The following is a 23,680-nucleotide window of genomic DNA, read 5'->3' as shown; positions in this document are numbered from 1 at the left end:
GCAGGGATTCAAGTTTTTGGATCACTGGGACCTTTTTTGGGGGGAGGTGGGGCCTGTACTGAATGGACGGGTTACATCTGAATCCCAGAGGGACCAGAATCCTGGCGGGGGTATTTGCTAGGTCTACTCAGGAGGCTTTAAACTAGAATGGTTGGGGGAAGGCAACCAAATAAAGGAGAACAGCAAGGAGAAGATTAGACTGCAAACAGGGAAGGTTGTAGACAAAGCTTGGGGGAGGATATTCAGGCGATTGAGAAGGAAAATTATCAGTACAGTGATGGAGGGGAGATGTTGGAAAGAAATGAGCTAACTGTAAAGATAGGGACAAGCAGAGAGAAAGATATGGAAAATCTCTGAAATACATTTACTTTAATGCTCGGAGTATTGTAAGGAAGGTGGACGAATTTAAGGTGTGGATAGACACATGGCATTATGATATGGTAGCAATAAGTGAGACATGGTTGCAGGAGGGTTGTGACTGGCAGCTGCTTTAGGTGTGATAGAATTGGAGGGGCAAGAGGAGGTGGTGTAGCATTGCTTGTCAGGGAATATATTACAGCGGTGCTGATGTGAGATAGATTGGAGGGCTCATCAAGGGAGGTGGTGTGGGTGGAATTAAAAAATAGAAAAGGAGATGTTGCACTTATCGGGGTGTATTATAGACCACCTAGTGGGGAGCGAGAAATAGAGGAGCAAATCTGTAAGGAAATAGCAGATATTTGTAATGAGCACTGGGTTGTGTTAGTGGGGGATTTTAATTTTCCTAATATAGATTGGGAAACACATTCTGTGAAGGGGCTGGATGGATTACAATTTGTAAAATTAGCGTAGAATATTTTTTTTGCAGCAATATGTTGAGGTACCGACTAGAGAAGGGGCAGTGTTGGATTTACTGATGGGGAATGAGATAGGGCAGGTGACAGAGGTATGTGTTGGGGAGCACTTCGGATCTAGTGATCATAGTACCATTAGTTTCAATGTAATTACGGAAAGGGATAGGTCTGGTCCAAAGATTGAGGTTTTTGAGTGGGGGTAAAGCCAGATTTGAAGAGATGAGAAAGGATTTGTGAGGAGTGGTTTGGGCTGATTTGTTTTAAGGGAAGGATGTAGAGAAGAATTAGAGGTCTTTTAAAAGTGAGATTTTGAGGGTGCAGAATCTTTATGTTCCTGTTAGGATAAAAGGCAGAGCCAAATGTTTGAGAGAGCCACGGTTTTCAAGGGATATTAGAAAATTGGTTTGAATAAAAAGGGGGGCCTACATTAAATATAAGAAACAAGGTGTAAATGAGATGCTTGGAAAATACATTGATTGTGAAAAGAATCTTAAGAAATAGGAAAGCGAAAAGAAGGTACGAGGTGGCTATAGCAAACGGGGAAAATAAATCCAAAGCATTTTTACAAATATGTAAATAGCAAAAGGAGAGTGAAGGATAAAATTGGTCCCTTAGAGGATCAGAGCGGACAACTGTGTGTGGAGCCAAATGAGATTGGGGGAGATATTGAATGAGTTATTTTCTTCGGTATTCACTAGAGAGAAGGATGTTGAATTGTGCAGGATAAAGGAACTAAAATAGCTAATTTGGAAAATGTAGGGATCAGGAAGGGGGGATATTGGAGCTTTTGAAGCATATAAAGGTGGTTAAGTCTCCGGGTCCCGATGGGATTTTCCCCAGGTCCTTGAAGGAAGTCGGGGAAGAAACAGGTGAGTCTCTAACAGTGATTTTTCAGAAGTTATTTGAGAGGGGCATAGTGCCGGAGGATTTGTTCCTTTGTTTAAGAAGAATTCGAGGAATAAGCCTAGCAATTATAGGCCTGTAAGTTTGACGTCGGTGGTTGGTAAGCTAATGGAAAGTATTCTTAGTGATAATATCTAGAGAGGGTCTGATCAAGAACACTCAACATGGGTTTGTCCGTGGAAGGTCATGCTTGACAAATCTTGTTGAATTTTTTGAAGAGGTGACTGGGAAGATTGATGAGGGTAGGGTAGTAGATGTAGTCTATATGGATTTCAGTAAGACCTTTGACAAAATTCCTCATGGAAAGTTGGTAAGGAGGGTTCAGGCACTGGGTATTAATTTTGAGATAGTCAAATGGGTTCAACAGTGGCTAGAGGGTAGATAGATGCCAGAGAGTCATGGTGGATAACTGTCAGGATGGAGGCTGATAACAAGCGGTGTGCCTCATGGATCGGTGTTGGGTCCTTGTTATTTGTCATTTACATTAATGATTTGGATGATAGAGTGTTAAACAGGATTAGTAAATATGCAGATGATAGAAAAATAGGTGGAGTTCTGGATAGTGAAGAAGGTTTTCAGAGATTGCAGAAGGATTTGGAATGCTAAGAGTGGGCTGAAAGATGGCAGATGGAGTTTAATACTGAAAAGTATGAAGTGCTTCATTTTGGAAAGAATAATCAAAACCAGACGTGTAGTAAATGGGAGGACATTGAATGCAGAGGAACAGAAAGATTTAGGAATAACAGTTCATCATTCTTTGAAGGTGGAATCTCATGTGGATAGAGTGGTGAAGAAAGCTTTTGGTATGCTGGCCTTTATCAATCAAAGCATAGAATATAGGAGTTGGGAAGTGATGTTGAGACTATTCAAGGCATTGGTGAGGCCACATTTAGAATACCGTGTACAGTTCTGGTCACCAAATTATAGGAAGGAGAGCATTAAGGTAGAGAGGGTGCAGAGAAGATGTACTAAAATGTTGTTTTGATTTTAGAATCAAGATTGCAAAGAAACATTGAGTAGATTAGGTATTTATTCATTGGAGCGTAGAAGGTTGAGGGGGAATTTGATAGAGGTATTTAAAATTATGAGGGAGATAGATAGAGTAGATGTGAATTGGTTATTTCCCTTGATAGTAGGTGAGATTCAAACAGGAGGTCATGAGTTAAGAGTTGGGGGGGAAAAGTTTATAAGTAGCATGAGAGGGAACTTCTTCAGTCAGGGAGTGGTGGCTGAGTGGAAGACCTTCTGGAAGAGGTGTTCGCAGCAAAGTCAATTTTGTCATTTAAGGAAAAGTTGGATAGATATATGGATGGGAAGGGATTGGAGAGTTATGGTCAAAGTGCAGGTAGGTGGGACTAGAGGAGATCACTTAGATCAGTACAGACTAGAGGGGCTGAGATGGTCTGTTTCCGATTATAATGGTTACATGGCTATTTCATCCATCTTCCATTTAAATTTACTTCCTTTTTGGTATTTTTCATATTCAAAATGGCATTATCTCACTTTTCTCCATATTTATTTTGTAGCCTGATATTCTTCCATATTTTGTCTAGTGTTATTTGTGATTTTTACAAAGATTTAACCTGTTCTGATAGGTACAATAGCACATCATTGGCAAATAGACTGATTTTTGTGTTCTTCTTGAATCCCTTTAAATTGGGATCCCTTCTTAATATCTCCACCAGCAGTTCAATTGCCAAAATAAAAAGCGCTGGGGACAGGATCTCCTCAAGGGGAATGCTGCCGACATCTGATTATTTGTTATTATTTTAGCTTGTGGTTTATGGTATAATGTTTTTATCCAATTTATAAATGTTCTGCTTATACCAAATTTTTCCAGTGTTTTAATTAAAAAGGGCCATTCCAAACAGCCAAATGCTTTTTCTGCATCTAAGGAGACTGTAATGCTTGGATTTTGTTCAGATTTAGCCATATGTTTTATATTATATCATCTTTCTAGACTATTTGAGGAATGCTTTCCTTTAACAAATCCTGCTTGGTCTGTATGCATCAGTTTTGGCAAGTATTGTCCTAACCCTTTTGGCCAATGCTTTTGCTAGTATCTTATAATCAGCATTTAACAGGGATATTGGTCTGTATGACAAAGTTTTATGTAGATCCCTATTCTTTTTTGGTAACACTGAAATAATCACGGTTGAGAATGACTTCAGGAGGGTCTGTGTTTCCACAGCTTTGTCCAGGACATCCATTAAAAGGGGCATTAATAATCGTCCATAAAACTCAGGTGGAAATCCATCCTATCCAAGTGATTTATTAGCCTATAGGGAGCCCAGGGCCTTTTCGATTTCTTCCTTGTTAAGGGAGTATCTAATTCTATCCTTTCTTCCAACCTGGGAAGTTGGACATTCAGCAAAAATTCTTCCATTTCATTCTCATCTAATAATTCTGATTTATATAGTTTCATGTGATGTTGTCTAAAAGTGTTGTTAATTTCTTTTTGCTTATCTACTAGAGTGTCTCTATGTTTTTATAGCATTTATCATTCTTGTACTCCTCTGTTTTAATCTGCCAAGCTAAAACTTCATGCACCCATTCACCTAACTCATTGTATTGTTGTTTAGTTCATATAGGTTTTTTTCTCTGCTATATGTTGTATTGTATTGTATTATATCTTAGCTTTTTATTCTCCAGTAATCTGTATTCTTCTTGTAGTCCTGCTCTTTGGATTTTTTTTTCTAATTCTTTAATATCCTTCTCCAAACTGTTTACTTCTGCCATATGTTCCTTCTTAATATTCTTTGTATAGGATATAATTTGTCCTCTTAAATATGCTTTAAGCATGTTCCATATCAGAAAACTATTATTGGTAGATGGCAGATTTATTTCACAAAATATTTCTGTTTGTCTCTTTAGAGATTCACAGAAGTCTGTTCTTTTAAGTAATATATCCATTCTGTTGCTATAGTTAATATTAATGGAGATCACATCTCTTTCCCAGTAACTTAAAAGTCTTATAGGACTGGTTGTGATCTGGGTCTGAGGGTCTGGTGAGTCCTTTCGATTTTCAGCTTTGCATTGAACTTATTTTGTTCCAGCATTTGTGGGATCCATGTTTCAAAGAAACTCACCGCGTCTTTTCCCTCTATTCCTTCTCTCAGTCCAATGATTCTATGTCTGCTAAAATTTTCTATACAATCGATCTTTTCCATCTGTCCTTTCTTTTTTGTGTCCCTTTTTTTTGCATTTTTTTCCAGTGCCTTCAGCATGTCTTTTGTCTTGTCCAGCGCAGCCTCTGAGTGAGTCATTTGTTCATTTAAGTCTTCCACAACTTGCTAAGAGTCACGTGATGGAGTAGTGGCCGGTCAGGGAATTCCAGCCCTCTCTGGAAAAGTTGGAAAAAAAAGCAAACAAAACACAAAGGTACAAGAATAAAAATTAAAACAAAGTAAAAGAAAAGGTGAGAAGAAAATGGCAGCGAAGAGAGAAAAGTCGAAAGCAACGGGAAGAAGAGAAGAAGAAAGAACATCGGAAGAAGGTGAAGGCCTTACCTGTCTGAGGAGGCCCGCCGCGGAGAGAGAAGCCCGCTCCCTAAGGTCGGTGGAAGTCCCGAGCTCGGGACTACAAAAATGGCTCGCGGAGCCGAGTAAAAGTGCGCAACCGCGCATGAAAAAAAACCACACTGACGGGAGGGGGGAACAGCTGAGGAGTCGATCTCCACAGCTGAGAGTGACAGCTGCAACACAGCAACAGGAAGAGAACACAGAAAACAACGAGAACAAGAAAGAAGAGAGCAAAAAGAAAACAAGGAAACAACAGATGGCCAACCCAGAGGAGGAAGAAGAAGAAGAAGATAGAGAAATGGAAGAAGGGAAAGGCAGGACAATGGATATATCTTTTTTTAAAGAATATATGGAATCAGTAAAAGAATGGCAATTACAAGAATTTAATGAAATAAAAAGAATTAAGAGTGCAGAAGAAAAAATGAATAAAATAGAGATGGTCATATCAGAGATAGGAAAAAGAGTGGATAATGTGGAAGAACAAGAAATAATCGTAGAAATGGAAGTAGAGGACTTAAAAGAGAAATTAGAAGAATCTAATAAAAAAAAAGTTAGAGGCACATGAGCTGTTAGCTCAGAAGATAGATATAATGGAAAACTATAATAGAAGATATATAATATAAAACTATAATAGGCAAAATCTTCGCTAGGATTCTACTAAATAGAATAATACCTAGTGTCGCCGAGAATATTCTCCCAGAATCACAGTGCGGCTTTCGCGCAAACAGAGGAACCACTGACATGGTCTTTGCCCTCAGACAGCTCCAAGAAAAGTGCAGAGAACAAAACAAAGGACTCTACATCACCTTTGTTGACCTCACCAAAGCCTTCGACACCGTGAGCAGGAAAGGGCTTTGGCAAATACTAGAGCGCATCGGATGTCCCCCAAAGTTCCTCAACATGATTATCCAACTGCACGAAAACCAACAAGGTCGGGTCAGATACAGCAATGAGCTCGCTGAACCCTTCTCCATTAACAATGGCGTGAAGCAAGGCTGTGTTCTCGCACCAACCCTCTTTTCAATCTTCTTCAGCATGATGCTGAACCAAGCCATGAAAGACCCCAACAATGAAGACGCTGTTTACATCCGGTACCGCACGGATGGCAGTCTCTTCAATCTGAGGCGCCTGCAAGCTCACACCAAGACACAAGAGAAACTTGTCCGTGAACTACTCTTTGCAGATGATGCCGCTTTAGTTGCCCATTCAGAGCCAGCTCTTCAGCGCTTGACGTCCTTCTTTGCGGAAACTGCCAAAATGTTTGGCCTGGAAGTCAGCCTGAAGAAAACTGAGGTCCTCCATCAGCCAGCTCCCCACCATGACTACCAGCCCCCCCACATCTCCATCGGGCACACAAAACTCAAAACGGTCAACCAGTTTACAACAGACACGCCAAGGCAAATAGCGCCTTTGGAAGACTACACAAAAGAGTCTGGAAAAACAACCAACTGAAAAACCTCACAAAGATAAGCGTATACAGAGCCGTTGTCATACCCACACTCCTGTTCGGCTCCGAATCATGGGTCCTCTACCGGCACCACCTACGGCTCCTAGAACGCTTCCACCAGCGTTGTCTCTGCTCCATCCTCAACATCCATTGGAGCGCTTACACCCCTAACGTCGAAGTACTCGAGATGGCAGAGGTCGACAGCATCGAGTCCACGCTGCTGAAGATCCAGCTGCGCTGGGTGGGTCACGTCTCCAGAATGGAGGACCATCGCCTTCCCAAGATCGTGTTATATGGCGAGCTCTCCACTGGCCACCGAGACAGAGGTGCACCAAAGAAAAGGTACAAGGACTGCCTAAAGAAATCTCTTGGTGCCTGCCACATTGACCACCGCCAATGGGCTGATAACGCCTCAAACCGTGCATCTTGGCGCCTCACAGTTTGGCGGGCAGCAACCTCCTTTGAAGAAGACCGCAGAGCCCACCTCACTGACAAAAGGCAAAGGAGGAAAAACCCAACCCCAACCAACCAATTTTCCCTTGCAACCGCTGCAATCGTGTCTGCCTGTCCCGCATCGGACTTGTCAGCCACAAACGAGCCTGCAGCTGACGTGGACTTTTTACCCCCTCCATAAATCTTCGTCCGCGAAGCCAAGCCAAAGAAGAATAGAAGAAATAATATAAAGATAGTGGGCCTTAAGGAAGATGAAGAAGGCAAGAATATGAGAGAATTTATAAAAGATTGGATCCCCAGGGTCCTAGGAAGACCAGAATTACAGGAAGAAATGGAAATAGAGAGGGCACATAGAACACTAGCCCCGAAACCACAACCGCAGCAAAAACCAAGATCCATTTTAGTAAAATTCTTAAGATATACAACAAGAGAAAATATATTGGAGAAAGCAATGAAGAAAATAAGAGAAGACAAAAAGCCACTGGAATACAAAGGTCAAAAAATTTTTTTCTATCCAGACATAAGTTTTGAACTCCTGAAGAATACAGCAAAAACGATCCTATGGAAAAAAGGATATAAATTTATGTTAAACTACCCAGCGGTACTTGAAATAGTTATTCCAGGGCAACAAAACAGACTATTCTCTGAACCGGAGGAAGCACGAAAATTTGCAGAACAACTACAAAACAAGCAGAGAGATGAAGACATGTAATGAGAGTAAAAATGACCACGAACTATATGTATGTGTGTATATGGGTGTGTATGTGTGTATATATATATATATATACATATATAGATGTGTATGTATATATCTGTGTACATGAGTGTATCTGTATTTAGAGGAAAATATATAGAGTATAGATAAGAATTAATAAGGGAATGAAAGGGAACAGAGGAAATAAGGAGGGAATTAAAAGAGTGACCTTTGTTATATATGAAAATTGAAATCTTTTCTGGGGGGGCTGGGTGGGGAGGAGTTACGGTCACTGCAAAATCAGTTGACGCTTGCGAGTGAATTCGCAAATCCAAATGGAGAGGGGAGATGTGGTTGCCCGACAAGGGATAAAGGGCAACTCAGGAGGGGGAGGGGAGAATGGGGTTAAAGAAGTTTTAAATAGGAGAATAAGGGAAATGTTTGATGTTTTAGAAATGTTATCTTATAAAGTGTTCAAAACAAGAAAGCAGAAATGGATAAGAAGGAAAGGAGATGATGAGGAAACGGAAAGGGAAGATAAACAAAGTATGAAATGGCTACGTTGTACTATATGACTTTAAATATTAACAGAATACATAACCAAATCAAAAGGAAGAAACTGCTAAATTTACTGAAAAAAGAAAAAATTGATATAGCATTCATGCAAGAAACACATCTAATTGAAATGGAGCATAAGAAATTAAAGAGAGATTGGGTAGGACATGTAACAGCGGCGTCATATAATTCAAAAGCTAGAGGAGTAGCTATATTAATCAGTAAAAATGTACCAATTAAAATAGAAGAGGAAATAATAGATATGTAATGATAAAATGTCAGATATATTCGGAGTTTTGGAATTTACTCAATGTATATTCACCTAACGAAGAAGATCAAAAGTTTATGCAAGATATTTTTTTGAAGATAGCAGACACGCAAGGGAATATTAATAGGAGCGGATTTCAACCTTGGATTCAAATATGGATAAAACTGGGAAAAAAATTAACAGAAAGAACAAAGTAACCAAATTTATAATTAAATCGATGGAAGAAATGCAACTTTTGGATATATGGAGGAAACAACACCCAAAGGAAAAGGAATATTCATATTATTCGGGTAGACATAAAACATACTCAAGAATAGACCTATTCCTGTTATCAGCTCGTATGCAAGACAGAGTAAGAAAAACAGAATATAAAGCTAGAATATTATCGGACCATTCACCCTTGATATTGACAATAGAGTTAGAGGACATCCCTCCAAGAATGCATAGATGGAGATTAAACTCCATGCTACTTAAAAGGCAGGACTTTAGAGAATTCATTGAAAGACAAATTAAAATGTACTTTGAAATAAATACGGAATCAGTGAAAGATAAGTTTATACTATGGGATGCAATGAAAGCGTTCATTAGAGGGCAAATAATAAGTTATGTAAGCAAGATGAAGAAGGACTATAATCAGGAAACAGAGCAGTTGGAAAGGGAAATAGTAAATATAGAAAAAGAATTAGCAATGAAGGAAGATGCAACTAAAAGAAGAGAATTGGCAGATAAAAAAATAAAATATGAAACACTACAAACATATAAGGTGGAGAAGAACATAATGAAGACAAAACAGAAATATTATGAACTAGGGGAAAAAACGCACAAAATTCTAGCATGGCAGCTTAAGACAGAACAAGCTAAGAAAATGGTATTGGCATCAAGGAAAAAAGACAAACAAATCACATATAATCCAACGGAGATCAAGGAAAACTTTAGAGAATTCTATGAACAATTATACCAAACTGAAAACGAAGGGAAAGAAGGGAAAATAGATGAATTTTTAACTAAAATTGAACTACCAAAATTACAAATAGAGGAACAAAATAAATTAAGAGAACCATTTGAAATAGTAGAAATACAAGAGATAATAAAAAAATTACCAAATAATAAAACACCAGGAGAGGATGGATTCCCAATAGAATTCTATAAAACATTTAAAGATTTATTACTTCCTCCCCTCCTGTAAGTAATCAACCAGATTGATAAAACACAAAGCTTACCAGATTCATGTAAAACAGCAATAATTACAGTAATACCAAAGACAGGGAAAGATCCACTCGCACCAGCCTCATATCTTTGGCTTGGCTTCGTGGACGAAGATTTATGGAGGGGGTAAAAGTCCACGTCAGCTGCAAGCTTGTTTGTGGCTGACAAGTCCGATGCGGGACAGGCAGACACGGTTGCAGCGGCTGCAGGGGAAAATTGGTTGGTTGGGGTTGGGTGTTGGGTTTTTCCTCCTTTGCCTTTTGTCGGTGAGGTGGGCTCTGCGGTCATATAGACCAATATCATTACTTAACACAGATTATAAGATAATAACTAAACTATTAGCAAACAGATTAGCAGATTATGTACCTAAAATGGTAAATCTAGACCAAACTGGATTTATTAAAAAAAGACGGACAACAGACAATATTTATAAATTTATTAACTTAATTCATGCAGTAGAAGGGAGTAAAGCGCCAACAGTAGCAGTTGCCTTAGACGCAGAGAAGGCCTTTGACAGAGTAGAATGGAATTATTTATTCAAAGTATTGCAAAAATTCAGTTTACCAGAGAAGTATATTAATTGGATTAAAGCATTATATAAGGGGCCATTGGCGAAAGTGACAGTAAATGGATATATATCAAAGCAATTTAATTTAAGCAGATCAACAGGGCAGGGATGCCCACTATCACCCTTATTGTTCGCATTAGCTATAGAACCACTAGCAGAATTGATAAGAACAGAAAATAAAATAAAAGGGATAAAAATAAAAGACAAGGAATATAAAATCAGTTTATTTGCAGATGATGTTATAGTATTCTTATGTAATTCTTTTATCAATAAAAGAATTACATAAGAAATTGAAGGAATATGGAGAAGTGTCGGGTTACAAGATTAACGCAAATAAAAGTGAAGCAATGCCAATGAATAATGCAGATTTCTCAAAATTTAAGAAGGAATCACCATTCAGATGGCAAATGCAAGCAATAAGATACCTAGGTATACAAATAAATAAAAACCTCGGCCATCTATATAAACTCAATTATTATCCACTAATGAAAAAATTACAGGACGATTTAGAGCATTGGAAAGATTTACCACTAACACTAATAGGAAGGATAAACTGTATTAAAATGAACATTTTCCCAAGGATACAATACCTATTTCAGGCATTGCCAATACACTTGACAGAGAAAATCTTCAAGGAGTTAAAGAGAATAATAAGGAAATTTTTATGGAAAGGGGGGGAAACCGAGGATAGCACTAGATAAATTAACAGAATGGTATAAACAAGGAGGCTTAGAACTGCCAAACTTTAAAAATGACACTGTAAATATTTGAAAAGGAAAATGTATGTATCTTGGTCAATGTGGTTTATGGTGTGAAAAATAAAAAATTTAAAAAAAAGTCTTCTACAACTTCTTTAATCTCCGTTATCTTCTCTGATATATCTCTCATCGCTGATTCCATACTCGTAAAATGACAGCATGAAGTTTCCAACGTGTTCAGGATGGACCAGCTGGCTTCAGCTGGTCCCAAGGCCCCTTCTGAGTCACTCCTCAACAGGCTTCCACTTGATGTTCTTGGCTGTTACTTCTTCAGTTTTTGTTTTTGATTGCCTCAGTCGTTCAGTACTTGTTTTATCCATTTCTGACGATAAAATTCTGTTTTTTGAGCTTTTAAACCATCTTCTTAGTACTTTTTGTGGAGAGCTATTTCAAAACATTTCTGCTCAGCTCATTAGCATGGTCATGCCCCCACTAAAAATTTTTAATATTCCCTGCTGAAATGGGGGTGGTCTTTTATGTCCGTGGGTCTTGTATGCCGTCAAATACAGTAATTTGAAATAGATATGGTTCGTAAAATATAAAATTTAAGTGGTTTTCAGTTCGATAGCTATCTTGGATAACTTCATTTCCTTCTTATCCCTCCCATTGCGTTGGACAATTGAGTTCCTGGTTTAAATTATCCCAAAAAATAAACAAGAAATTTAGAGGAAATGCCTGATCGAGGAGTGGATGTTACATTTTTATTTACCCCTGCAGCTCCAGAGATGTGGTGTTGCAGAATTCCATTTTGAGGAATCATGTGAAATCACAAAATAACAAAATGTTTGTATCAAAAGAGTAGTTATTCAACCTCAAGTCTGTACTGGATTAGTCACTCTTGCCCTCTCCCCATATCTCTGAACTTCTTACCTTCCTGTGATTGGTACAATCAAATCTGCCTCCACTATCCTTCATGATTTTAAATACAGCATACCATCATCAGATTTTCTTACAACCTTCTCCAACCCATTCCCATTATTGAAAACCTTTATTCTGGGAATCATTTTCTGAAAGTGTTTTTACAAAAAGAAAAAATATTTTTCTATTTTGAATCTAAGGTTACATACATACACACACTTTAAAACAGATCTTATAAATATTGGAGAATTCATATCAACAGTACGTTGAAGAGGAACTGTGAGGAATGCTATGCATATTTCATAAGTAGATGCTAATTGAAATGATGTCATGAAATGAATGGACTATTGTCTTGGAAGAACAGCCAGAGCCAGGTTGTCTGTTTTGGACCTTTTTGCAAGGCTTTTGACCTCTCTGCAAAGTGCTCACTCAGAGGTCATTGAGAGGTTATTGTTTACCTAAAACAACAGATGGACCAGAAGATTAACTCCTATTGTTTGCTAGAGAAGGACAGGGGTTTTGCAAGTGAGAGAGAGAGGGACATGCTGTTGGCAGTTTGAATCTCAGAAAGAGAGAGAGAGACAGAAGGGAGTCTTGGACTGTGTGTGACACAGAAAGCTGTAACAAGCCAGGAGAAGCTTATTGGAACTGAAACAAGTTCCAGAGTGGCGGATGGCTGGAAGTGCAATCTGTCTGGTGTTTCTCTTGGAATAAGGGGAACAGAAAGGAATTCTGTGATAGCCTGAAAGAAAGGAGAACCCTGATGGGGCAAGTTTTATCAGCAAGACTAATGGTGGTACCTCAGTTGTGGAAATCCTGGAACAACACATCTCTCTCTCTGCAAACCTACAAGAACCTTCCTGAGACCATTTACCTTTCGAGCACCAAAGCCTGATGAACTTCATACATATTAAATTCTGTGCACCGTATAAGAATTGCCTGCTACCTGAGAACTTGGAAGAATGAAAAGTGAGATTGAACTGTGAACCAAAGAACTTTTCTTAAATTTACACGCACATTACATACACGTGTGCTTAGAATTAGAAGGGGGTTAAGGTTAGTTAAGTTAATAGAGATAAGTTAAAGTTTGAATCTGTTTTCATGTTTAAAGATGATTAAAAAGAACTTTTGTTTAACTAACTACTTGTCAGGGTGAATATCTAGTGCTCCTGGGTTTTAGGGTCCTTTGGACTCGTAACACCATTTACATTCAACTGTATTTCTAGTAGCTCCTTTTTATCAACTGTCAGTCATTTGATATTTGATACTTCTTTCATTGAGATTTCAGATCATTTTTTATGGTGAAGACTGATGTACAGTAATCAACATCTTAGCTGGGCCATCCACCACCATAAATTCTGGTCCCTAATTAGTTGTGTCTCTCCTCTTTACAAATTATTATTTGATTTCATATTACAGGTTGCGGAATTAATATCAGATGTTCGAGAGCCAACTGTTCAGGTTCATGCATCAGAGAGTGCTGATGAAGAAAGGAAGAGACAAGTCAAGGTATAACTTTAGGCTAGTAACCATTTAGGCTATGTATGATTTGTAATATCAAATATCATTTTAAAATGAAGAGAACATTTTTAGGATTTAGCACACCTGAAAATTATTTTTATTGCATTTTGTGCTACTGAGTAAGTTAAAGATTAAGTAGTAATGTACAAAATTTGAAAATTATCCAAACATTTCTCTTAATGATAGGTTTGGAAGGGTCCTTTTGAGATATGGCACCTTTTGTACCAAAACGCAAAGCTATTGTCATGACATTGTGTATTAAATAAATAGCAAAATGGTAGAAGATCCAGACTAGTAGTTTTAGTCTAATAAGGCTAAAAAGCAAATTTGGATAAGGAATTTGGTCGAAATTAATTGTTTTGGATAAAAGAAAATGGATATAAAATGGTCATCGTGCCATCTATCCAAATTCCACCAAGGCAGCATGTGAAATTGTTTTCAAATGGATAATTTTTAGCTGTCAATAGGAAATGAAATGTATTAATAATTCATGCACAAATGTCAGGAAAATCTGACTTAATTTTTTTTAGGCCTTATATTTTGTACCTTGTTTTTAGGTTTAATCTTTAACTTTTATTTGCATATGAAAAAAGTCTTTATGGCCACTTATCTATTTTGTATTTTATACATCTTGCATTAACTCCTGTTAATCATTGATCTGCATTATCAGTAGAATATATTCAGATTGACAAATAGGTTAATGTTTAGCAGAGACAGTTTAATATAGATAAGCATAATATTAAAAAAAATGGAATAAAAGAGTTAATAGAATAGTGCTGAAGAGAATGGATGGAAACATTTGGCTCCATTTTTGCTGGATTCTTCTGGTACTTCCTCAGAAAAATGGAAGACTTGATCTTGTTAGGGTTGCTATCTTGACAATCTTCCTGGATATACTCCTTTGATGGATTCGCATAGACTGTAGGGGTGGTAGAGAAGCTTATTGGAATTCCTCATGAGTATAGCTCAGGAATTACTTATTAATCTTTTGGAAATATAGACTAATTACTGGATCATAAGAACTAGCAGGAGTAGGCCATCCAGCCCATCAAGCCTGCTCCTCCATTCAATGAGATCATGGCTGATCTGATGATAGGCTCATCTCCACCTACCTTTCTTTTTCCCTTAATTCTATTACACCTTCTGTCACATCCCATAACATCTATCTTTGGCATGCTAGATGTGTCCTCCACTGTGAAGACCAACACAAAATAGTTATTCAAAGCCTCAGCAATTTCCTCATTACCCAATATCAATTCGCCCTCTCATCCTCCAAGCATCCAGCCTTCACTTTTGCCACCCTTTTGATCTTTATTTAATTATAAAAACTTTTGCTGTCCATATTTATATTTTGTGCTAATCTTTTTTTCATAGTCTACCTTCCCTCTCTTTATTGCCCAATCAATATCAATAAGTAAAACAAGTAAGTTTGAAGATGCTGTGGTCAAATGCAATGCACATGTGCTGAAGAAACTCGGCAAATCACACAGCATCCATAGGAAGTAAAGGGTAGACATAGTTTCGGATCTGAGCCCTTCGACAAGGTATAAGCAAAAAAACAGGCAGGACGAGGGAGGGATGGGCACAGATTTAGAGGCAAGAGGTTGTAAATGGATATAGGTTGGAGGGTAGGAAAAAAAACTAAGAAGCGATAGGAAGGGGAGAGGGTAGCTTTGAATGGAGAAGAGGGTGAGGAGCTGGAGGAAAGGAGACAGAGTGAAAGAGAAAGACTTGGGGGAGGGGTTTAATGGAAATTGGAGAACGTTGATTGTTTGGAGGAATATAAGTTTTCCCGAAGGAATACAAGCTGTTAATCCTCCAATTTGTGAGTAGCTACAGTTTGGCAGTGCATGAAGCCATGGATAGCATATTAGTGTGGAAATGGTGTCTGGAATTAAAATGGTTGGCCACTGGGAGGTCCTTGCTACTGCAGCAGACAGAGTAAAGGTGCTCATCAAAACTATCTACATCCTGTCTCACCAATGTAGAGAAGGCCACATTGGAAGCACCAGTTGCAGCAGATAACTTCTGCAGATTCAAAAGTGGTGTTGCTTCGCTTGTATGGACTGTTTGGGGCCCCAAATGGTGGCAAGAGTGGAGATGTATCCTTTCTTACGGGTCACAAGGGTAAGTACCAAGGGGACGATTAGTGGGAGGGGAGGCTGGATGAGGGATTCCTGGAGGGAGCGGTTCTTGTGAAAAAGTGGAGGGGAAGATGGGTCTGGTGGTGGGATCACATTGCAGATGGTGGAAATTGGATAATATGTTGGATGCGGAGGTTGGTGTGGTGGTAGGTGAGGACAAGGACGGGATTACCCTTGTCCTCGACGCAAGGACGGGATTCCCTTTGTTTTCGCCTACCACCTCACCAGCCTCTGTAGCCTACATTAGCCTCTGGAATTTCTGCTACATACAAATTGATGCCAACACTGGACATATAATCCCGCTCTGCTTTCCACTCGAATCTCTCTCCATCTGGGACTCACTCATTCATCCCTTCTCATTTGTCAACCCCTCAGTACCTACTCCAGTGACAGCAAGAAATATTACATGTGCCAGACCTGCTCCCTCACCACCATTCAGAGCCTCAAACAGCTCTTCCAAGTTAAGCAACACTTACGATTGTGCAGGGGTCATTTACTGCATCCAGTTCTCCGGATTTGGCCTCCTCTATATTTGAGACTACACACAATCTGTGAGATTGTTTTGTTGAGCACCTTCATGCTGTCCACTGCAATAGCAAGGACCTCCCAATGATCAATTATTTTAACTCCACACACCATTCCCACGTTGACATGCCTATCCGTAGTCTCATGCACTGCCAAACTGAGGCTACCCATAAATTGGAGGAACAACACTAAGTTTTGTGTCTGGACACTCCATTCAGACAATTTTTGCATCAACTTCACCGATTTCTGTTAAGCCCCTCTCTTGAGCTTCTCTCTCTTTCCCTATAATTCTGTCTCCTTTCCTCCAGCTCTCCACCTTTTTCCTTCCTTCTATTAGAGAATTACCCTGTCTTCTATCACTTCTCAGCTTTTTTATCTTCTACCCTCCCACCTATATCCTCCTATGACCTGTCAGCCTGTTCTCCTCCTTCCTCCTCCTCTCCTCTTCCCCATGCCTTATAATTCAGTCTCCTGCCTGTTTTTTTTTGTGGCCTGAAACATTGATTACCCTTTACTTCCTATGGATTCTGCGTGACCTGCTGCGTTTCTCCAGCACATTTGAGTATTGTGCTGGATCAATAAACCTATTTATTTGAATGATTGTACTACTATGAGAGTAAAATAAAGGAATCAGCATTTTATAACGATTGATCAAATCTTATACATGTGTTCCCCATCTGTTTTACTGACATGTTGAAGCATAAGTCAGCAATTAAACTCAATGTAAAACAAAATATTCACTCTTAATTCCACTGTAACTTTAGCAGATTTGAATTGAGAATTGGAGGTGCTTAGAAAGAAAATCAGTGAAATATTTTTTTTAAAGAAAAGTGCTGACTTTTTGATAATTTTACATCTCTACAGCTGTAATTTTAGAAATAGTATGGAATTTGCTGATAAATACCTGCAGTTCTTCACCACACAGTCAGAGGAAGAACTAGGAGTGTAGGGTACAGCAAGTTCTGAACTTGTTAGCCAAGTTCCACTGGCATTTTTCTGGCCTCACTTAATCTGCAACATGATGAATTCCAATGCAATTGCACTAAGAAATTTGCATGCTGAACCCAAGCCCATTATTTCAAAGGAATGGAATGATTGAGGGAGTGAGACATGAAGACATATGTCCAAGATTGCTGTGATATTTTTTAATAGTTTAAAAATGTTTTAACTGGCTTTCATGTATAATTTTTTTAACTTGTATAATTGCTTCAGATGTTTCTGATATTGTGGATACTTAGAAGAATTCTAAGTGTTGCCGGGAAGCAAACTTAAGGTTTCTAGCTCTACTACCTGTTAAGACTGGCTGCTCTGATCCTCATCAAAATATTTGCAAATATTTTGGTAAACTGCCTGCAAGGCAGTGAATTATTGTGTACTGATATGAATTTCTGGGCATTACTTTATCAATAAGTGCATCTTGCATTTCTACTTCCTTTTGCAGCTTTCCACTATTAAAGTTAAATTGATAGAGGCAAAGCAAGCACTGGAGGAGAGTGTAGCAAACCAGGATTTCATTTCTGCTTCAGAGTTGAAGAAGAAAATTGAGGAATTAGAAAATACAAAAAATGAAATGTTGAAAGAAACTGAACAACCACAAGTTAAAGAAGTTTATGTTGAAAAGGTACTTTTAAAAATAATATTTCTAATTATTATCTTTGCACATTAAACAAATGTGAATGGATGTGTATAATTTATTGGTTATTTATATTTTCTTATTGTAATAGTTATTTTAGATATATAATGAACTTTCCTGCTACCCACATTCCCAACCTTTAACTGGTCTATGTGGTTCTCAATCTTTTTCTTTCCACTTTAAGTATTCCCTATGCCATAGGTGCTCTGTGATTGTTAAGGGATTGCTTAAGGTGGTATGTGGATGGAAAGAAAAAGTTTGAAAACCACTGTTTTAATTGTACTTAATTGACTCGTTAAGTACATGGTTTCATAACTCCAAAGGAAATGGACCAATGACAATTTTTCTCAAGCAAAATATTTCAGTAATAGTTGGGTCTAGAGCAGTGATTCTCAACCTTCCCTTCCCACTCACGCACCACCTTAAGCAATCCCTTTCTGATCACAGAGCACAGATGGCATAGGAATTACTTAAAACTTGAAACTCAAAAACTTGAATGGGGAAAAAAAAGGTTGAGAACCACTGGTTTAGGGTTTAATTCTACATCTTATTTGAGTTCAATTAATAAACTAAAAAAACAAAAGTGTTGCTCATCAAACTTGCATTGTCAATGCTCACAATAGAACATTTTATACCTTAGTACTTTGAGCTACATGTTGCCAGTGGCTCGCTGTTCTGGGAACTGTTGAAGTGTGTCCTCCAATGCCCTCTGCCTTGTGATTATTTTAAGATGGAATTTCCAATTTCACTGCCAGCTGTATTTTAATAGTTTCTATTTGGAAGGTATCAATTACCAGTAATCCTTAGTTTAAAATTCTGTCATTAGTCTTTCGCACTTTCTTTTCGCAGATATAACCGAGTTGATTTTAAATTGCATAATTGAAAATCTTTTGTTCAACTACATTGTAAAGTTGTGTAAAAAGCCATTTAACAATTCAAAAGATGTTTATATGATTGTCTTGAGTACCAGAAAATAATTTATAATATGTGTGATTTTAAAAGTGATTCTGTTCAGCTCTTAAACCAAAGTGTATTAACAACATAGTGAATTTTTGGGTCCCATAATAGCTTTACATCAAACTTGAAAGGCTGGTTTGCATCCACATAATGCTCATCTTTTGACCCTTTGTGGAATAAAATTTATTATATTTTCATATCCTTTTTTTTTTAAAAAAAAGGACGATCCTGAAACAATGTTAAGATGCCTGATCATGTGCCATGAGCTTCTCAAACAAATGGCTGTTACAAAGGGTCTGGGTTCAACTCTGAATGGAATCACAGAAGCTTTGGTATGGCTTTCATATTTACTACTTGTTTCCTTTCTGTATTATGTTTGTGTAAATAAATCAAATAAACAAGATTTGAGAAAGAACAGTACATTTTGTGCTCATGGAGATTTCCCTCCCAGATTGAAGGGGTGAGATGTAAGAAAAAAAATGCCTACATCCATGATACTACAGTACAAGTCCAAAAATCTGAATGCCAGTAATCTGGATCACCCAAGAATCCAGACTTTTCAAAAACTTAAAATTTAGTCGGCTTTTGTGGGTGTGTGTGCATGCGTAAGCACACAGATGCTCAGCGGCAACAAGCAATCATGCTTAATTCAGGTAATGTTATCACAAAGAAATTCAGTTTTAAATTATTTCAAGCATTGCATGCTTTTTTTTGTAGTGAAATTTTTTAAAAACATTTTTGTCAAATGTTGACTTTATTTTTCTTTAAGACTGCTTGTTTTGATAAATGAAGCATGCTCAATAAACTATCAAAGTTTATCTGTTCATCTCTTCTTTATTCCTCATTGAATTTGAATTTTAAAAGTACTGCCTGAGAATCCCAAAAATCCAGACCAACTCAATCCCCAAGCATTATGGATTTTAGGACTTCTACTGCATTAACTTACATTTTAAAGTTAAGAACTTTATTTTATGAGGAATTATGCTTATACAGAGCCCTCTCCCAAAAATTGAAAATTCATATGTCAAAACTTGTGTGATAGAACTAATCAGACTTTTGTATCTTTGAAGTGTAGGTTTTAGTAGCAAGATCAGCAATTAATGCTGTTCATAATGTGCTTCATTAGCACATTCACTCAAGCTAAGATGTTATAACTACAAGATTGACATTAGTATTAGAAGAAAACATGTTGACTTTGTGTTCACAAAATGCAAGATAAATGCAATTTTGCTGATTATTGCCCCCAGTTATCGAAGTGTTGGAAGGTAGATGGTGTTAGTCGCCTCATGTTATATGCTAGTTTTGTTTCTGCTGAAAGCACATGCAACCAAATTTCTTTGTCTTAGCAAAGATGAAAAAAGTGCATCTCAGAGGTGAGTTAGAGTGACTGTCTTTAATATCAGGACAGCATTTGACTGAGTATGGCATCAAGGAATCCTGGTAAAATAAAGGCAAAGGGAATTGAAGGTAAGCACTCCACAGGCTAGAGTCATTCCTAACACAAAATTGACAGACTATGTTTATTGAAAACAAGTTTTTTCAGGCCCAGGGCATTGGTTTGTTGAGATAGCAGTTTTTTTTTAAATGACCTTTCCTCCATTGGAAGCTAATGAATGGTGATGTTTGTTGATGCTTGCTCGAAGTTCCGTTACATTTTGAATTATTTGGATAATTAGGTTAAATATGGAAGTCTGCAGATGCTGGGATTGTAGTTTAATACACAAAAGTGCTGGAGAAACTCAGCAGGTTGCGCAGCATCCATAGAAAGCAAAGATTTATAAACAATGTTTCAGGCTGAACCCTTCGTCAAATTGTGAACAAAAAGAAGACAAGCACCTGAAAAGAAAGGTGGAGCGAGGAAGGAAAAAGGGGCAAGGGAGGAGCACAGGCCAACAGGCCATAGGTCATGTGTGGGTATGGATGAGAGGACAGAGGGGGAAAAAAAGCTGAAAAATGATAGGGAAAGTTGATGTGATTGTGGAGAGATAAAATAGAATTAGTGTAAACATGTTTGATGATCAGCTTTAAATCAGTGGTCTGTAATTGTGCAGAGGAAAAAAATAATGTATTCTGTGATCATGGCAATTTTGCTGGTTTTGATGTATCAGTAATTTGAATGATCGGTAACAATCCCTTTTTAATACTTGTGGATAGTTGCAATATTTGGTAAAATTATTTCACATTTGTTTGGCTTTGCTTTGCATTTTGTTTCTTTACTTTTAGATACTGCCAAGTATTGCAAATGTTAATCCCGCGGTAAGAAATATGGCAGTTTTATGTTTGGGTTCTTCTGCATTGCACAATAAAGACTTATCGATTCAACATCTGCCATTGTTATTGCAGGTAATTACTGGTTTATATTTAAGTGAATCTTTCATTTCATTATGTTGGTTTTGATTTCCTGAATTTACTCAGTCTTGTATGAAATGACTGGATGGTATTGTTTAAAACTGTGGGAGGGAAATCCTATCAGTTATAAATTGCACCTTGAGGATGGTCAAATATTCTGACTCTGGCCATTTTTTAGCATTTTCTTATTCTTTAAATTTATCTTTTTGATGATTTTGGCTCTATCCCTACTTTCTTACCACTTGGACTTCTCTACTATGCTTTCCCAGATTTTTATTTAAATACATGTGTTTGCAGAGCATGAACATAAGAACATAAGAATTAGGAGCAGGAGTAGACCATCTGGCCTTTCAAGCCTGCTCTGCCATTCAATGAGATAATGGCTGATCTGATGATAGGCTTTTCTCCACCTTTTTCGCATATCCCTTAATTCCTTTACTATGTAAAATTCTATTCAGCCTTGTCTTAAGTATATTTACTCAGGTTACTGGTCAGGAAGGTTCTTGTTGGTTTTCGGAGAGCGATTTGTTGCTCAATGAACACACCCACAACTGATTCCTTCTGATAAGCCACTTCAGTATCTTGCCGAAAAAACATGCCCCATCAGGGTTTTTTCAGATGATAACCTCTTTCTTTCAGGTCACCACAGAGTTCCTTTTTGTTTTCTTATTTCAAGTGAAACATTATGCAGCCACCATCTCTTCTTGTATGGACCACAAGGGCTTTGACCAGGCTGAACTAAGAGCTACAAATGGTCTTCAAAATGGGGTTTTAAACAAGCTTGCCAGCTTGTCCTGTTCCAGTCCCAGCTGCTGCTGCTGAACTGTAGAACTGAATTCTCTCTCTCACTCAGAAAAAAACACATGATCCTCTTAGAACAGCCAACTGCACTCAGATGGATTGCAGCTCCGGACCTAATCTTCTGAGTTCATTCATCTATTATTCCACAGTGTGCCCAATTAATAGCTACTTGTGAAGTCCTTGTAGGCATTCTTCAAAGTTTTTGCAAAGGCACCTGGAGCCTGGACTGTCTGGCTTGAGCAGAGCTCCAGCATTTTAAATGAGATCTGTTTTGAAGTGTTTGTATCTGTGTGTGACCTACACTAAAAAAATCTGCCACAATTTATCTCCTTTAAAACCTATCTATATACAATTTAAAATATAATCTGTCACAGTACACAAAAATACATATTAAAAGTTTTTTAAAAATTGCACTTGGATCATACCAGTTCACCAGCTCAATTAAACAGTATTATTTTATTATTTAAAAAAACTAAACCCACTACTAAAAACGAAACTAATTTGCAAAAAGAGAAAAAAATCCTAATCATAGAAATAAATGACCTGATTAGTCAACAGTTCTGCATTCATATTAAATCAAAGATTCTGAAAATAATTCATAAAAGCTCACCACAGTGTTTGAAAATTTAAATTCAAACCAGAAATTGAGCATCTAATCTTCACTAAATTTAAATACGATATGACATCACGTAGCCATTGAGCATGAGTAGGCAGAGCTTTCTGATCAACACTGCTCCCTAGCCATAAGAGAAGTAAAAGCTAATGCATGCAAATCAGATGCCTTTAAGAGTTATGCCACTCTCTATTCCTCACCAATTTTGTCTTAAATTTACTACTCTGAATCTTGAGGTTATGTTCCCTAGTTCTGGTCTCGTCCACCAATGGAAACAACTTATCTTATCCATGCCTTCCCTAATTTTATCTGTTTCTATAGGATACCTTCTCATTCTTCTAAATTTGAGTAAGTACTATCGGAGATTACTCAATTTCTCCTCATAGACTAACCACCCCCCATTTTCACCCCCAGCCAAAAATCTCTAAAATCAACCTGGTGAATCTCCTCTACACCAAAGCCAGTATATCCTTCAAGTAATGAGACCAGAACTGCATGGAGTACTCCAAATGCAGTCTCACCAGTACCTTGTACAGTTGCAGCATTACCTCCATGCTTCTAAATTCAATCCCTCTTGCAATGAAGGATAACTTTCCATTTGTCTTCTTGATAGTCTGCTGCATCTGCAAACCAAACTTCTGTGATTCAGGCACAAGCAATCTCAAGTCTTTCTGCACAGCAGCATGCTCCAATCACCTGCCATTTAAATAATATACTGATTTTTTTTTCTTCCAAAGTAGATAACCTCACATTTACCAATATTGTATTCCATCTATCAGAGCCTTGCCACTCACTTAGCCTATTTATATTTCTTTGCAGATTTTCCATATCCTCTTGTTTTTTTCACATCAGCAAACTTAGAGAAACCGCACTCTGTCCCCTATATACACACACTGTGACATTTGTGGGCCCAGCACTGACCGACCCCTATGCCATACCTCTACCACTGATTGCCAACCAATTTATTTCCTACTTTTATTATTCACTATGTAGAAAAAAAAGTGTAAGACTGTAGAGTTTGCATATTTTGAAAACTTTTGAATGCAATTGCTTTTACATGAAAGTAAAAGTTT

The 23,680-nt window shown here is 37.8% G+C and overlaps 1 protein-coding gene across 1 annotated transcript in view; it reads left to right on the top strand.

Moving 5' to 3' along the window:
• Positions 1 to 23,680, top strand: part of ncapg (non-SMC condensin I complex, subunit G) — an 88,025-nt gene that overhangs the window by 47,561 nt on the left and 16,784 nt on the right. Inside the window, 4 exon segments of the mRNA XM_069925111.1 lie at positions 13,484 to 13,573; positions 17,696 to 17,875; positions 19,066 to 19,176; positions 21,068 to 21,187. Coding sequence (XP_069781212.1) covers positions 13,484 to 13,573; positions 17,696 to 17,875; positions 19,066 to 19,176; positions 21,068 to 21,187 — 501 coding nt within the window.

This window comes from Narcine bancroftii, chromosome 3 (genome assembly GCF_036971445.1).
Source record: "Narcine bancroftii isolate sNarBan1 chromosome 3, sNarBan1.hap1, whole genome shotgun sequence".
NCBI lineage: Eukaryota > Metazoa > Chordata > Chondrichthyes > Torpediniformes > Narcinidae > Narcine > Narcine bancroftii.
The sequence above is the reverse complement of the archived record's forward strand: the minus strand, read 5'-3'. Positions and strand labels throughout refer to the sequence as shown.